Here is a 15,560-nt window from a genome sequence, read left to right as displayed (position 1 = left end):
CCCGCCTGCTAAGTACCACAATTCACCCTGCCACTACAGTATACAATACTCGATTGAAAGCCTCAAGTACATATTCTTTCAGGCTCGCCTTAAATGCAACTCAGGTCTACTAACTGTACTTCTGTGCGGCAAGCCGGGGAAAATGATGGTGGGAAGGTTGACGACGGGTATAATTCCAAAGTCCAAGGATACCACCTCATGATATCCATCCTCAAGTCATGAACTCCATCTTGGTTTTCATATCGACTCTTGCCTTGACCCTTTTCCTCTATCGCCGGTCTAGAAAGTCTTCGTTTGCTTATATTCGAGGCCCAAAGAGTCCTTCGTTTTTGATAGGTTGGGGGGTTCTATCGTCATGACACAACCATAGTTGACCACAATGGCCACAGGAAATTTTGGGGAGCTGCTCCGCGCGCAAGCAGCCGAGGTGTGACATCCTTTCTTGTCTGGATAGGTTCGGCCTTTACTAAGACTTCGCCACTGTGCAGGCCGACCTAAAGTGGCAATCTGAGTTTGGCGATGTGGTCAGATTCAAGGCACCGTTTGGAGTGACAATGTTTTCCTTCTGCCCATTGCCGCTGCCATTTCTGATTGGATTATTAGGAGGATCGACTTCTAATATCGGACCCCAAAGCAATCAAACATATTTCGCAAGGGTATAAATGGGGAAACTGCGTAGAAAGGCGCGCACGCTCTCTGGTTTTAGCTGGTGAGTTAGTTCTTCCATGCCAATTCGTCAGTACTCACAGTTGTTAACAGGTCCCAGTCTTCTCTATGTGGAAGGTTGGTCGCTCACTGCGTTGCTGTAACCGTCTATTTCTGATCTATATGGCAGGCGATGACCACAAGCGGCATCGGAAAATAATGACACCTGCGTTCGGAGGTTCACAGTTGAAAGCGTTGGTGCCGGTGTTTTTTGAGGCAGCGGCTTCCGTTAGTCTCTACTCTGTCCCGGATTTTTTAACTCACTCACAGAAAGTACGCCTCATAGATCACCAAGAAGTGGAAAGACATACTCTCTGTCTCCGAGGACCAGTCTGAGGTCCTCAATGTACCCACCTGGGCTTCACGTGCCACCTTCGATGCACTTGGCCACGGTAACCACGTTTTTGCTCTCCTCACCTCTGATACTTACTCTGCCGTAGGCGCTTTCGGCTATGACTTCGGGGCAATCGAAAACCAAGATAGCGACTTATCAAGGGCGTATAAGAACCTACTGTAATTCATCACTGAGATCATCCTGGAATTCACCATCCCTGACAGTTCTATCCACTTTCTGCAGTACCGACATGTATGCCGCCCCCACAGATGGGATGATTATCGAGAACGCTTTATACGAATATCTTCCTCTCAAGGTCGTGTCGTGGATGTTAGAGTATACGCCAAATGCCAAAATAGCCCGCGGTCGGACTACACGCGATATGGCGACAGATGTGGCTCGTCGCATGATTTTAGCGAAATCAGAAGACCTTGCTGAGCTTGAAGGAAATAAAGACCTTATTTCTCTTTTGGGTGGGTTTTATATTCTCGTCCAGATGTACATTGTGCACTGACTGGTATCAGTTAAAGCAAACATGTTAGAAACCGCGCGAAATAGACTCAGCGAGAAAGAGCTTGTGGCACAAATACTGTAAGGATTTGTGTTTCACGGACCATGTCGCGCCTCTTTACCACGACTGCTTCCAGAATATTGTTCCTTGGTGGTCTTGAATCAACGGGTAAGCAATCAACCCCTCTACAGTATGCACATACACTCGAGATTGATGATGACACTTGCATAGCAAACTCTCTTAGTTGGACATTGCTCGAACTATGCAGACAACCCGAGATTCAAACGAAACTACGTCAGGAAATTCATGCTAAGGAACGCGAACTTGCTCGTGAAGGAAGAACTGAATTCACTGCCGAGGATTTTGATAATCTCCCTTATTTGATCGCGGTCGTAAAAGTGTGTATAATACGCCACCAAGTTCTCTTCATGAAAACTTTCTGACATGAACCCTAACCAGGAATCTTTACGCTATCACCCAGTACTCATTCATATCCTCAAGATGGCCATGGAAAATGACTGTATTCCTCTCAGTCAACCTATCAAAACCGAAGACGGAAAGCAAATCGATCAAATTCCTGTGAGAAAAGGACAGAAGGTTTTCGTTTCCGTCCCAGCTTTTAACAGGTGAATTTGGTCCGTTTGTTTTGGTGGAACCGTGTGTTTGAACGTCGCGGAAATCTCCAGGAGTAAAGTAATATTTGGCGAAGATGCACATGTATTCAAACCTGAGCGATGGCTCGACAAATCTAAAGCAAATAAGGGACCATCGATAGGCATGTATGCCAACCTGTGAGTATTCATTCCCTCTACGACGTACATTACACTGATCAACCCGAATGTCCTCATGCAGTTTAACCTTCTCTACAGGTGTTCAGTCCTGCCTTGGGTGGAGATTTGCGTACGTTCTGCACCTTTGTTTTAAGGGCGCCCGGTCATTGACGATATAGGCTGCAGTGTCCTCGAGCTTCAGGCGTTCCTAGTCGAGTTGATCAGCAACTTTGAATTCACGTTGACGCCGGAGTGTGAAAACATACGGAAGGAGTACTCCAGGGTGGTCGTTCCAACTCTGGAAGGTGAACTGTCGAAAGGGGCACAATGTCCATTGAGGGTGAGATGTACTAAAATGTCAGACCGGTAGTAACCAGTAAAGAATGCAGGATGGTTTCGAGTTTCCTATTCCTTTCGTGTGATGGAGAAAATGAAAACGATTGATGTTCTCATACTCCTCACTGCGTACACTTTGCAAATCACGGATTGGACCCGTGAGATCTCTGGGAGCAAGTTCGCTGATGAGATCTTGAGAGCGGGAGACCTGGTCGGCCCGAAAATCGCATGTTTTCCCTGGCGGAGGTCCCATCGCCGCGTGTCCAGGGACAATACCGGAGTTATTGCTGTCGGAGGCGCGATTGGAGGATTGGAGCTCCTTGTGAGCGTCGTCTAGACCGGTAACCGTTCTCCTTTGTGACGATGACAAGCCATGTGTTTGTACATACGTGTCATTGTTACAGAGAGGTCGGTTACAGGCCTAAGCGTCGACACTCCAAAGCCTTTTCGTCCGTTTCCATGGAGGGGCAGTCTGAGGGGGACCACCCCGCTCTCATATATATCCGGGGAGTCATTCCAGGAGACAATGATCGCGCCGCTAATGCTACTTCCTACCTTTTAGATCGGAGACAGTAAGCGCGAGCTCCTAGACTATGTGAGTAAAAGTAATGGGCTACTCGCGGGCATCGGTATGTAAGGATATCAGTTGGCACTCTAGTCGTGGCTGTGTAGGTGAATCTTCTTGACATCCATCATGTTTCCGTCCTCACACCCAGGTCCATTGTACAGCATCAATACTATCAGTGAGATTGTGGCACATCAGATCATCAGACCCTGAAATATACACGGACTCTTTGACTGACACATTTTCAATTTCAATACGCACATGGCCCCTGCACTCGGAGATTGTGGGTAGCATTTATAGAGTCAAGTAAATCCCACTAAGTTATACGTCCCGAAGTCTCTCCCCGACGAACTGTCATGGTCGCCAGCGGTTCCACACGTTTTCCATTTTGCTTCCCACTCCTCATCCTAGGTCTCTTTACTTCAGTCAATGGCCTCCTCGAATTAAGGACCATCGACGATGCGGCAGGTGACTCTGCCGACCCAAACGTTAAACCCGTCTTTCTGCCAGATGGAACCTGGTCCCAGCGACCCAACCCATGTTCGGGTTGCAACCTCAACCCGAATGCTGAACTGGCCTTCAACAGAACCTGGCACGATACTACACATATGGAATCGGATCCGACCTCCAGTGTACAACTCTCGTTCACCGGTGAGGGTCAACGCTCACCTAGTCCGTTCTGTTCTTGGCGTTGATTTTAGTAACGTTGACCAGGGATTGCGTTATCCGTCTTCTGCATCCTTCCTCCAAAGACGGCTCAAGCGATCACGCCCTACGATCTGACATTCATATTGGATGGTCAGCCTGTTGGACCGCCCTTCACTCGAACGACCGACCAGTTGACAGACAGTTATCAATACAATGTCACAGTTTTTTCGATGAACGACCTTCAGAACAAGAAGCACACATTCATCATGCAGATGGCGAACAAGACCATCAGCACTGTCGCTCTTTTCGACTATGCATCGTATATGTACGTGATGCCAACTATGGGGTTCAAAGCGGAAAGTGATTGACATGATCTTTCCACAGATACAACGATCAAGGCATTATATCCGAGGAGACAGGGAAAAAACTGAACCTCGGAGCTATTCTTGGAGGCGTGCTGGGAGCCATTGCTTTCTTGGCTGGGGCAGCGTTTTTATTCCTATATGCCCGTCGACGTCGAACTGAAGTACGCATCCTGCAAGGAGCTCAAGCCGATCCTTTCGACTCTGTGTCTGTGACGCGCACAGAACCACTGCCCAATAAACACCGACGGAACGAGTCGCTACCCTCCTCCCCCTGTCCTGCGCCTGGAAGTAGCACCCTAGACACAGAGAAGGGTCCTCCACCCGCTTATTCTCAGTAATTTTTACTTGTACCTCTCCCAACAGTTTTATGATTCCAATACAGGTTATTCTGATGCCCACACTTTCTCAGCTATATATAATATAATATTTATACTATCATACTATACCGCGTCTGATAATCAGTCGTCTTCAGGTCCCAGACTTCTTAATCTGATGAGCTAGCGCCTCAGCTTGGTGGTTTACCAAAGAGTTAAATGGGACATTACCTTGGGAGGGGACCCATGTAAGGCTAATGATAGCCTGTAATACAGTGTACAAGGTATTATAATGAGTTGGATGTGTTACTTCACCCCGAGTAGGCTCGCCATTCCTAATGAATACAACAAGCTACAGCCATCACTATTCTTGAAACCTCTGCCCGTACCGGGATTGTAAATTATAATGGTCTACTCAGACTGTCCTACTCCATTGTAATGTATAATGGAGCTTTCGTATGTCCATGCTGTGTATCTGAGTAGCTTTATCTGGAAAACTGGGATTGGCTTGATTTATCCGTATGATCAGGGACTTAATAATTGAAAATTGCCCCCATTTCTATCCGGACAACCGAATGTACACTAGTCTTCACTCGATCAGATAGATTCAAAAGTGTATGGCTACTATCGTTGAGCGCTTTCAGCGCGCTCCGACCCTGCCGAGCTGCGCATATAATCAAATCCCTGTAACAGAGTCCAGACGTCCAAGATCAGTGCATGATTCATTTTTTGATGACACCATCTTGACCAATTTCAATACGCACATACAGTAGTATCAACTTTGGGATGGCATTTATAGACTCAAGTCTACCTATACGCTACCCAGACGAACTGTAATGCTGGCCAGCGGTTCCACACGTTTCCACTTTACTTCCTACCCCTCATCCTATGTCTAACCGAATTGAGGACCATCGACGATGCAGCAGGTGACTCTGCTAACCCAAATGCGAAACCCGAATTCCTACCAACAGGTTACTGGTCCCCGCAACCCAACAATTGTCCGGAGTGTCGCATCAACCCTACGAATCCTAAACTGGCCTTCAACCGAACTTGGCACGATACTACCTACACATTACGCAGGGGATCCGACCCACAGTGTACAGTTCTCGTTCACCGGTGAGGGTCAACGCTCATTTGGTCCGTTCTGTTCTTGATGTTGATTTTAGTAACGTTGACCAGGGATTGCGTTATCCGTCTTCTGCATCCTTCCTCCAAAGACGGCTGAAGCGATCGTAACGACCTACGATCTGACATTCATATTGGATGGTCAGCCTGTTGGACCGCCCTTCACTCGAACGAACGACCAGTTGACAGACAGTTACCAATTGGCAATACAATGTTTCAGTTTTTTCGATGAACAACCTTCCGAACAGGAGGCACACATTCGTCATGCAAATGGTGAGCCAAGCCAATGACTCCGTCGCTCTTTTCGACTATGCATCGTATATGTACGTGATGCCAACTATGGGGTTCAAAGCGGAAAGTGATTGACATGATCTTTCGAAAGATACGACGATCAAGGGATTATATCCGAGGAGACAGGGAAATAATTGAACCTTGGAGCTATTCTTGGAGGCGTGCTGGGAGCCATTGCTTTCTTGGCTGGGGCAGCGTTTTTATTCCTATATCATGCCCGTCGACGTCGAACTGAAGTACGCATCCTGCAAGAAGCTCAAGCCGATCCCTTCGACTCTGTGTCTGTGACGCGCACAGAACCGCTGCCTAATAAACACCGACGGAATGAGTCACTACCCTCCTCCCCCTCTCCTGCACATGTAAACAACACCCTAGATGCAGATATGGGTTCCCCCACCCGCTTATTCTCAGTAATTTCTGCTTGTACCTCTCCCAACAGTTTTGTTGCACGTTATGTTGATGTCCACACTTTCTCAGCTATATTTAATATTTATACTATCGTACTATACTACGGACGACCTTCATTCTGATATGATCAGTCGTCTTCAGATCCCAGGCTCCCTCAATCTGATGCGCCAGTGCCTCAGCTTGGTAGTCTCCCCAAAGAGTACTTCAGTTGACCTTGGGACATCGCAGGCGTGCAGACATCGATTCTTGGATGCAGGGTTCAAGAATGAACTGGTGGACCCGGAGGCCGAGATGGCACGTACAGGAGAGTCATACCTGGATCCTGCCTGGATATCAATAACATCACTATAGAGTATCATTAAGGCTATGTTACATAGACAGCGCTTCGGAAGTTAATGTGCTTCCAATCTCATTCAACACCCAAACATTCCCTTTCTCACTTTTTGTATACATTCTATCCCGTCACTCTACTCGTAAATATAAATAAAGTATCCCCGTCCTTCTGCGTCGCAAAGAAGAGACCGAGAGATGGAAGAAAGGTAAACCCAGGTCCGGCAAAACAGAAGTGGATAGATAAGAAACGTGCGACAAACATACGCGGGGACAATGGAGAACATCATCGTCTGGAAGTAAAACGTGGCATTTGGTCGTAAGCTATAGGGAAGGATTGAAAACAACATGGCGACAGGTTGGATCGTACAATTTTTGTTTTTCAATTCACCAAAGAAGAGAAGAGAAGAGAAGAGAAGAGGGGGAAACCGTGCGAGCTGAGTAAGTAGATGATGAAGGTATCGAACTTGAAAGTTGGAGGCGAGAAGACACGCGACGACACGCGACAGGTTTCTCGAAGACAGATACAACACAGTGAAAAAAGTCCTATCACGACGCGGATACGACATTTATTTGTTCTTCGCGATCTCCCTCGCAGCCTTGATTAATGGTGCCAATGTCCTGAGCGGCTCGGATAACTTGAAGAACGGATGCTATAGGTAAAGTTTAACACAAAAAGATGGGATGGTTAGCAGGACCACAAAGACAAACCTGGAGCAACTCCGTCGCCGCGGGCCTCTTCTCAACATCCACCGAAAGAGTAGCGGCCAAATAATCCGAAAACGTCTTGCTTAAATTCTCCGGGTTGGCAATCTTCGGCGTGCCGTTCGTAGCGATCAAATACAGGGCTTTGAGCGGGTTTTGATTCAAATAAGGAGGTTCACCCTCAATCATTTCTAGTAGTAAAGAAGGGGATGAGAGCCGAGAAGTAGAAGAGACGAAAAATCACACCTATCGCCATTATCCCCAAACTCCAAATATCAACCTTTGGTCCGTACTCTTTCCTTGTGACAACTTCGGGTGCCATCCAATAAGGTGTACCGACCATCGTTGTCCGCTTCGCATGGGCCGGATCCGAGATCTGTGCACAAAACCCGAAGTCGGCTAGTGGGCGAGCGAAGAAAGAGGTTAGTTATAGTTATTAAAAGTAACAAAAAGGGACAAGGTCGGAGGAGAAGGCAAGTGCGAGAGGCAGATAGGAGGTGGTAACCAGCAACCAAGAAACTGCATAGACTCACTGAGCTTAATGTCACCGACCATACTCAATAATACGTTGTCACTCTTGATGTCTCGATGAATCACACCATGCTTATGCAGATGTTCCAATCCCTGCGCCGTCTCCCTACTCACGGCAGCAATCTGGCCTTCTGTCATCAAATTAGCCGTGACAACGTCGGTGAGGGAACCTCCTTCCATGTATTCCATGACGACCCACAAGTCGTTCTTGTACAGGAACGAGTCGATGTAATTGACAATGTTGGGATGTCGCGAAGACCGCATAACGAGAATTTCGTTAATGATGAGATCTTTCTTCGGTTGTTTCTCGAGATCCATTTGTTTGATGGCAACTGAGAGATTGGTTCCGACTTGGTAGGCGGTGTAAACACCACCAGATGCACTGAAATGATAGTGAACTTGAGAAAAAACACGAGGGAGGGTCAGACGAAAGATTTACCCTTGACCGATCTTGACCAGATTCCGATACAACCGTGTAGGATCTGCGTCCGTGCAAATCTGCTTCAACCTCCTGACAATATCCTCCTCCTTTTCCTTGTCCACGGGTTTCTTTTCCCTTCTCCTCGGTGTAGCCACGCCACCGGCTGCCTTGGCCAAACTAGCCGCAGCGGGACTCTGTTGAGTATTGGGCTGCCTGACATCTCTTTCTCTGGTAGCCGGAGGCTGTTGACTAACTTGAGCAGGTTGTTGTTTAAGAGGTAGATCGGTGGAACTGGAACCCGGAGAAGCTCTCGGGGTCTTTTGTTGTGGAGCGGACGGGCCATACCCCACACTAGGCGAAACGCTGGGGCGGCGCTCTCGTTCGCGTTCTCGAGTAGTGTTGGAGCGGTTAAGAGGGTCCGTAGCCCTTTGTGATTTCGTAGGCGTGCGTTGGGAGGTCGCTCTATCAAGGGTGGGAGTTATAGCTGTCGGTGGAGAAGGGGCTGGTCTGTATGAGGAGGGTGCAGCGGCAGAAGTCTGCTGAAGTTTCTTGCTTCCTGAAGGTGGAGGAGGAGCGGGTCTCTAGATAGAGAGATCGGGGACATCGGAGTTAGAGGCAAATGTAAAAGAAGACAAAAGGAAGCGTGAAGAACGTACAGGACCCTGGTACCCATTTCCATTCTCAACAGATCGTTGTGAAGTCGCAGTTGGACTAGAATGTAATGATAAATCTGGTGTTGGACCACCCATTGCACCCAACTTGTCCCATGGATCACCGTGCCCCTCCTGATAAAACTTGACGATCTCCATCACAGCCTGAGGATTCTTCTCCTGATCTTGCCTACTGATGCCACTTTCTTGGAGCAGCTGCTGCCATTCTTTGGGAAGGCCCGTGAACTCTCCCGTCGAAGAGTTGAAACCGACGTGTGTGAGATGAACTGGATCATATGGAGTACTGATTTCTGGCCTCTTGGAAGTATTAAAAAGAAGGTTCATAAAACCTTTTTTGGATTTAGATTGTGTTGAGCTGCGAGAACGAGTACCGGTGCTGCTGAAAGAACTGGGGGTAGTGGAGTACTCTGTTGTTGCGCTGGGTGGAGGGAGTGGCTCCGCAGGATCAGCATAATAAGGATCCACTACTGCTGAGGCAGAAAGACGACGAGAATTGGTAGCAATTGTATCATTTGTAGGGAAAATATCGTTGAGATTTGCGGTGTTTGCTCTCGATGGACGAGGGGGTGGTGGGGAGGTCATTGTTGAGGTGGGTTGAGAGGGAAGAACAGCTGCGGAGGGTAAACTGAGCTTTCTGGCACGATTAGGGTTTGGTTTTTGTAGCGAGTTTCTTGTGCTTTTCTTTGGAGGAGGAGGAGGGGGGGCTTGACGTGCGGGTGCAAAGGGGGACTGATATTTGTTTGCCTGCTTTGCGTGATAATTAGACTCTGCGAGGAGGGCGTTGTACTCTGCGATTGAGTCTCCTGTAGAGATGATGGTGGTAAGAGAACAAGAGAGGTTGAGGAAATTCTGTAGAAAAAAATACTTACTTGACGGCCTGTGGTACTCGACGCTGATGTTTTCGTCTCGTCTGGCACACATTCGATCGCGCTCAGTTGTCGTCAAGCAAGGTGTGTGACATCACGTGCTACATTCCAGACGTTACTCGCCCTGGCTCCTGGCCCACAATGCCCTCAACTACCCTGAATTGGACTGCCACGTCTCCCAAGTCTCCCCGGATTGCTGCCGAACGTTCCCTACGGCAAGTCCTGGTTCTGCTACTCACTTGGGCCACTACAGAAGCTGGCATACTGGTCTGGAAATCTTTGAAACTTAATGCTCACTCTGTGGTCGAATACCTCGTCGCACAGAACAATAGGAGGGAACTGATGTTCGACCTCGTGCACTAGTTTCAGGCGGATGGCGGATCCAAATTTTCTGACTCCATACTTTAGGATCGGACCTATTATTCATTGTGGATAAAAAGCCCAGCTTTTACCAGATTCGCCCCCGGATCACGAGCATTCGCGACCTTTTTTGCCCCCCAAAGCCACAAACCGGTGAGTATAAAACCAAAGACCGCCACCAGCTTGGGTAACAGAAGATCAGACCTCTAACGAACTTCACCACCATAATTAATCATATCACGATGTCATCTAATGACGAATGTAACGACACCACCATAACAACACCTACATTGACCTCTACTGCGACTGCAACCCCCAATCGACCCTCTGCGGATCGGACTCTAACTTCTGACAATCGTTCCCGGACTCTGCATAAGAAGAAGTCCTCCACAGATCTCAGAGATGAATTCTATCGGGCAGGCGGTCATGAGCCTGTCAGGACGAAGAGTGAAAGTTTTGAATCAGGTGTGTACTTGTTGCACGAGCTTCGAAAGTTGTCACATCTAAAATACCAATTCCACAGACAGGAATATTATTATAGAGACTAATAAGATTTCATGAACCCGGTTCAGATCTCAGACCCCCAAAACAATAATCCAGACCGCAGCACCTTCCAAATCGTCCACACCTCACACCTGTATTCGTGTTATACATCTCCGTTTCAATTTTGACCATTGTCGCAGAGATTTATTCCATTTTACGTATACTTAGCTCGAGTCCTTCCGCAGCGTCGGCTGCGACTCTTTCCACGGGAGTGTCAAGAAAATTTCTCAATGTTTCACAATTCCACGAATTACGACTATCATGATTCTTCACGAAGCTTTTACCTGAAAACGACTCAGATACCGGTTCTGCATCTTCTTCGTTAACGTATCCTGCTGTATACTTGTCAGCGTTTACTTAGGAGAAATAAGAACAAGATATGATTGACTCGCTACGCTACACGCATAACAATCAGCACTAGTACCTGTTTGTATGAATCAAGGCAATAAATCATGAGCATAAGGTATCAACAGAAGAAAGGAAGGACGGTTGCTTGTATTTTGCGGAGTCCGCCGGTCCGGCGTTTAGCTTGCTCTTTGTGCTATCACAGCAGCAGCAGATGAATCATTCTGACTCGCCCAGATCTTTTTATCATGTCGACAAAGGCGAAACACGCGTTACAACGTGGTACCGGACCATGCCGCGTATGGTTCCTTTGTTTTCCTCGACAAAACTTGTCAATGGAATCGGCGCAGTCCTTTGCAGCCATAGCTTCTCTCCGCAATCAATTTGCACGAACACAACCTGTCGATCGAACTGGCAACAGTGATATTGGGATAAGGTGAGTCTTTTTGTCTGTGCGCAGTTGGATGCTTGTTCACTCACACGAGTTCATCCTCAAGGCCTTCACTATCATTTCGGAAAGATGACCCACCACCGCTCAAACAACTCAACGTTTCTCTCCACTATACGCAGCTTTTTGTCGCCCAAATCGAGCATGGCAACCCTCACAGCTGCTGAGAGGGACTCAATGATGAATACATATGCAGAACACGACGATTCGTCTGAAGAGTACAATCGGCACAACTACAAGTTGCGGATGCCAACGTTACCTTCTCCCAATATAAACAAGGCTTTGCCCCCTCTTCCGGAAGAGTCAATCAAACGCTCACAAACGCAAATCCGTGGTCAACCTCCGAGAACGAGAATGCGAACCTTGTCTCATCGTGATCGTATCCAAACTCAGACGGGTGCACGACCAAGGACAATATCGCGCCGTGGCCTTGACCAGGTTCAATCAGTGTACCATGTTCAGAATCTGCGTTTAGGAAAGGATTTTTACGTCAACATCTTCCGCTTTCTAGATAAACCCGATCTCGTCGCAGTAGCAGGGACATGCAAAACACTACGGGAGGCTGCCTATCAAGTATTGTATGAGACTGTGACACTTGCTCCTCGCAAGCTACCGTCGTCGTCAGAAGTCATTAATCAAAGCCGCAGACAATTGCCTGCGTCATTTCACAACCTCCTTTCCACCATGCAGACAAATGATAATGCGCGGGCTCAGGTCAGGCATCTGTCTATTTATTGGGGGATAGAGGTGCCACAGAGCGCTTATGACTGGCTGAAGCAACTCGGGACACCTCTCGTTTCCCTTGATGTTCGGATCGCTTCTGGAGCCGACGATGAACACCTCATGAACACCATCCTTCGCTGTCCAGCGTTGAGGCTACTTCATTCTTTCACTCATACAGGTGATCCGATTTTATTCCGGAACGTAGAACGCCTTTCTTTCCTTCTATCCTCAACTCCAAGGCTAAAGCGTCTCGCTGTTACTCTGCCGAATCAACTTGGTCAGCTCGAAACAATATCACCTTCTTTCCCTGCTTCCTCTGTGGAACATGCGACAATAACTTCCCCCAAATTTGATGCAACCCTTCGTCAGTTGCTACTTTCCTTTAGCGGGTCGGTTAAAGTGCTCGAGCTCTCCATAGAGCATCCTATCTCCTCGGAAACCGAAGCACGAAACACTCTCTATGCTTTGGGTATTAGCCTTCGTCAGCTCGCTCTTCATTTGGCCGTACCAGCGACCGATTATACGTTCCTGGACTATGTACCTAAACATCTTACAGGTTTACGCGGGCTTTACCTGAGCCGAGGAACGTGCACAAAGGAGCTTCTAAACAACCTCCATCACGCGAGCGGTTTACAGTGTTTGGGTTTTGCTGGATGCATGCCGGACATCATCACAACGGACGATCTGGTGAGGTATTTGGGCGGCGAGAGGAAGCATCCGAGGTTGAGGTTGTTGTTTCTTTGTCCTGCCGGCAAGAAGGATGGAACGCCTGATCCATCTGTGGCGCTTCATGAAGCATGTAGAAAAGCAGGGGTTAGGATGAAGAGGTGCTTGTGTATACCTGATGTCTTTGATGTGGAGAAGGTGATGGGTGGCATGCCTCGGAGGTCGAAGCCCATCTTCGTGAGTAGTGGCTTTTAGATTAATAAAGGATTTACTCACAACGGATGAATAGGGAACATTATAATATGGGTCGTAGACCCGGCCAAAACTCATCTCAGGGTTTACTTTAATACTTCTGTCCTTATTTTGAAGAAACTCAGACTCAGACTCAACCCTGTGGCCGAGGGCTTTTGATCAAGCTGTGGTGACTGTAAATATACTTATGTAGAACCAGGAATAAAACATTAATTTGCATAATTCCGTGAACACTTTCGGCAGCAAGCCTTAACCAAGCGATAGGAACAGAGGAAAAGAAATCCAGCCTTCACATCTACAACTTGGATACAGGGTTGGCCATATTATTCTGTCTCGATTATTAACGGCCAATGGGTACTTCGTCTGGGGGAAGTTTCGTCGATATGGTCGGGGACGCCAAGTTCGTCCAACCGTCTCGAGCAACGAACCTATCCCAATTCTCGCCATGTATGATTCCCAGATGATATCTCCGAATGCCAACCTCGGATTCGTATGAGAACCTGAGGGAAAGCTCGCAAAGGATATGTTACCAATAAGGATTGCAAGTCGTCGATGTACGTTTTCCAAGGTTCTATCCTTTCCTCTCAGGTGATAGATTCACTTGATATCCTTACTTTACCATCGGATGGCTTTCCAGAAGAATAGTTCGAAATGTCCATCGTGCGTTTGACAAAATGAACTTTATTCACAAACTTTGTGTATTTGGACGATTGAAGCTGGTGGGTTATGTGTCAATCGTTCCCTTCCCCCCTTTCTCGATCTTAACCTATCTCGTTTAAAGGTTTTTTTGCGAAGGATGGGAAGGCACGCCGGCCTATTCACTCTGTTCGGAATTTCAATGCTGTCGAGAGAAGACCAAGTGTTACATTCGATGATATGGGGTAATTGAGTCGATCACCGTCTCTGCTTACGCGTTCGTCCTGCAGCTACCAGCATTAGGGTTTGCCGTATAGTTGAAGAAAGACCTCCCCCGCGACGGTATGCATGCGCTGATGATAGTTCCCGTTGATCCGGCCAGTAAAAACACGCCGAACTAAACGTGTGTATGGAAAATCAAACAATCACTGACTGACTGAGGGCAGGTACCTGGTTTCAGAAACGAATCGAGTGTAGTAATTTCACGGGCGAATTGTTGGGAAATTTTCAGGTAATATACATACACAAGCGACTTCTCTACTGTGACTTGCGTGCCGCCTCCAAATGCCATTGCATGATCTTCTGGAACACGGTCTTCGCATCCTTTTCCACAACTTCTCCATGGCAAGGAATCAAACGTTCAAAATCCCATGCATTGATTCTCGCCATGCTATCGTTGAATGCATTCCTATCCTTGGCACTTGTTCCATACCATATAACCCGCTTTTGAGCCAGTGCTTCACCCCTAGTGTGCATGAGCGAGTTGAAGATCTTGGTGAGAATACCAGAATTGGGGTCAATGCCAGATTTTTCATGTTGCTCGAGTGCAGGGAGGTTGAAGATTAGGTCGGCCTCGATCAATGTCTTAGTAGGTTTATGATTGAAAACGAGTTCTTTGTTGGAATGTGCATGGACGTATTCGTAGTCAAACTCCGCGTCGAACTATTTTATTGACGTGAGAAAGCCATGAGCCAGCACAAGAATACGTACTTCGGGGTCAACCCTGGTCTCACGATTCTTTGAAGCTTCGAAAATCACGTTGAAAGGGACATCCTCATCTCCCTGTTTTTTCCGCTTCTCGGGAAGTCCTTCTGGCCCAATCACTTTTGCGTTCGGGTATTCCTTATTCCAGGGACCAAGGAACATGTGATGCTCAAAATCGAGAGCAGTTATGTATTTGACCTCGCCCATGGAAGCTACTTTCTGTTTGACTTCCTCTGTTAGAGCAATGGGCGAGAATACAGCGACCGAGCCATTATTCATGCGGACTGTTTGCTCAATGTTAGAGATTGTAAAACGCGCTTTTAAGACCTTGTAACACACCTAGCGTCCCCCTACCTCCAATCTTGAAACGTTTAAATCGTAAAAAAGGAGTAGAGCAGGTCGTTATTACGTTTGGGACGAGCTCTCGAATGACCATCGCTTGTTCTGGGTTTGGAGAGAGTTTAGAGGACATGGTGGTTTGAGCGAAGACTTATATGTCTCAGACATTGTCTGAAGCGGGTGTCTGTTATGACGTCTAGCTACGGGAGACCACTGTTCCCGATTCCCGGTTTACTAGCAGCTAGTACCTACATATATTGAACCTAGTGCTACTAATTATGCGTGCACTCGAGAAAATTAAATCATTTGGGTGAGCAGATGCAAGGTGTCAGGATGAGAAACTCCAATGTGTAATATGGGATCCTGCA

General features: G+C 47.5%; 9 protein-coding genes across 11 annotated transcripts; 6 read left to right on the top strand and 3 right to left on the bottom strand.

Moving 5' to 3' along the window:
* The first annotated feature begins 18 nt into the window (after positions 1 to 18).
* On the top strand, positions 19 to 2,721 carry E1B28_007374 (uncharacterized protein). Of its 2 annotated transcripts, XM_043152105.1 has the most exons (16): positions 19 to 336; positions 390 to 427; positions 489 to 548; positions 604 to 709; positions 760 to 783; positions 836 to 933; positions 992 to 1,097; positions 1,146 to 1,218; positions 1,283 to 1,512; positions 1,564 to 1,630; positions 1,687 to 1,718; positions 1,782 to 1,948; positions 2,010 to 2,176; positions 2,237 to 2,341; positions 2,403 to 2,450; positions 2,507 to 2,721. In XM_043152105.1, exons 1-16 carry the CDS (start codon positions 219 to 221, stop codon positions 2,688 to 2,690), a joined length of 1,623 nt encoding a protein of 540 aa, XP_043010191.1. In that variant the 5' UTR covers positions 19 to 218; the 3' UTR covers positions 2,691 to 2,721. The 2 variants fall into 2 exon arrangements, with proteins under 2 accessions (XP_043010191.1, XP_043010192.1); XM_043152106.1 differs by lacking the exons at positions 19 to 336; positions 390 to 427; positions 489 to 548 and having other exon boundaries at positions 709 to 783.
* Positions 2,722 to 3,220: 499 nt separating this feature from the next.
* Positions 3,221 to 4,739, top strand: E1B28_007373 (uncharacterized protein). Of its 2 annotated transcripts, XM_043152104.1 has the most exons (5): positions 3,221 to 3,328; positions 3,386 to 3,504; positions 3,558 to 3,872; positions 3,936 to 4,194; positions 4,254 to 4,589. In XM_043152104.1, the coding sequence occupies exons 2-5, from the start codon at positions 3,483 to 3,485 to the stop codon at positions 4,570 to 4,572; spliced, it is 915 nt and encodes a 304-aa protein (XP_043010190.1). In that variant the 5' UTR covers positions 3,221 to 3,328; positions 3,386 to 3,482; the 3' UTR covers positions 4,573 to 4,589. The 2 variants fall into 2 exon arrangements, with proteins under 2 accessions (XP_043010190.1, XP_043010189.1); XM_043152103.1 differs by lacking the exon at positions 3,221 to 3,328 and having other exon boundaries at positions 3,333 to 3,872; positions 4,254 to 4,739.
* A 726-nt stretch (positions 4,740 to 5,465) lies between these two features.
* Positions 5,466 to 5,963, top strand: E1B28_007372 (uncharacterized protein; the record flags this gene model as incomplete). Its single annotated transcript, XM_043152102.1, has 2 exons — positions 5,466 to 5,664; positions 5,728 to 5,963. The coding sequence occupies 2 exons, from the start codon at positions 5,466 to 5,468 to the stop codon at positions 5,961 to 5,963; spliced, it is 435 nt and encodes a 144-aa protein (XP_043010188.1).
* Positions 5,964 to 6,839: 876 nt separating this feature from the next.
* On the bottom strand, positions 6,840 to 7,271 carry E1B28_007371 (uncharacterized protein; the record flags this gene model as incomplete). The annotated part of the gene is made up of 1 exon (XM_043152101.1): positions 6,840 to 7,271. The coding sequence occupies one exon, from the start codon at positions 7,269 to 7,271 to the stop codon at positions 6,840 to 6,842; it is 432 nt and encodes a 143-aa protein (XP_043010187.1).
* Positions 7,272 to 9,951, bottom strand: E1B28_007370 (uncharacterized protein; the record flags this gene model as incomplete). Its single annotated transcript, XM_043152100.1, has 7 exons — positions 7,272 to 7,355; positions 7,414 to 7,598; positions 7,654 to 7,806; positions 7,941 to 8,320; positions 8,378 to 8,940; positions 9,016 to 9,833; positions 9,900 to 9,951. 7 exons carry the CDS (start codon positions 9,949 to 9,951, stop codon positions 7,272 to 7,274), a joined length of 2,235 nt encoding a protein of 744 aa, XP_043010186.1.
* Positions 9,952 to 10,037: 86 nt separating this feature from the next.
* Positions 10,038 to 10,488, top strand: E1B28_007369 (uncharacterized protein; the record flags this gene model as incomplete). Its single annotated transcript, XM_043152099.1, has 3 exons — positions 10,038 to 10,250; positions 10,305 to 10,409; positions 10,459 to 10,488. The coding sequence occupies 3 exons, from the start codon at positions 10,038 to 10,040 to the stop codon at positions 10,486 to 10,488; spliced, it is 348 nt and encodes a 115-aa protein (XP_043010185.1).
* Positions 10,489 to 10,498: 10 nt separating this feature from the next.
* E1B28_007368 (uncharacterized protein) lies at positions 10,499 to 10,817 on the top strand (the record flags this gene model as incomplete). The annotated part of the gene is made up of 2 exons (XM_043152098.1): positions 10,499 to 10,721; positions 10,780 to 10,817. 2 exons carry the CDS (start codon positions 10,499 to 10,501, stop codon positions 10,815 to 10,817), a joined length of 261 nt encoding a protein of 86 aa, XP_043010184.1.
* A 516-nt stretch (positions 10,818 to 11,333) lies between these two features.
* On the top strand, positions 11,334 to 13,462 carry E1B28_007367 (uncharacterized protein). The gene is made up of 3 exons (XM_043152097.1): positions 11,334 to 11,580; positions 11,642 to 13,218; positions 13,271 to 13,462. The coding sequence occupies exons 2-3, from the start codon at positions 11,665 to 11,667 to the stop codon at positions 13,280 to 13,282; spliced, it is 1,566 nt and encodes a 521-aa protein (XP_043010183.1). The 5' UTR covers positions 11,334 to 11,580; positions 11,642 to 11,664; the 3' UTR covers positions 13,283 to 13,462.
* Positions 13,463 to 14,406: 944 nt separating this feature from the next.
* On the bottom strand, positions 14,407 to 15,325 carry E1B28_007366 (uncharacterized protein; the record flags this gene model as incomplete). The annotated part of the gene is made up of 3 exons (XM_043152096.1): positions 14,407 to 14,811; positions 14,860 to 15,137; positions 15,193 to 15,325. 3 exons carry the CDS (start codon positions 15,323 to 15,325, stop codon positions 14,407 to 14,409), a joined length of 816 nt encoding a protein of 271 aa, XP_043010182.1.
* Between the last annotated feature and the right edge of the window lie 235 nt (positions 15,326 to 15,560).

This window comes from Marasmius oreades, chromosome 4 (genome assembly GCF_018924745.1).
Source record: "Marasmius oreades isolate 03SP1 chromosome 4, whole genome shotgun sequence".
Lineage (NCBI taxonomy): Eukaryota > Fungi > Basidiomycota > Agaricomycetes > Agaricales > Marasmiaceae > Marasmius > Marasmius oreades.
This window is presented reverse-complemented; position numbering and strand designations above follow the sequence as displayed.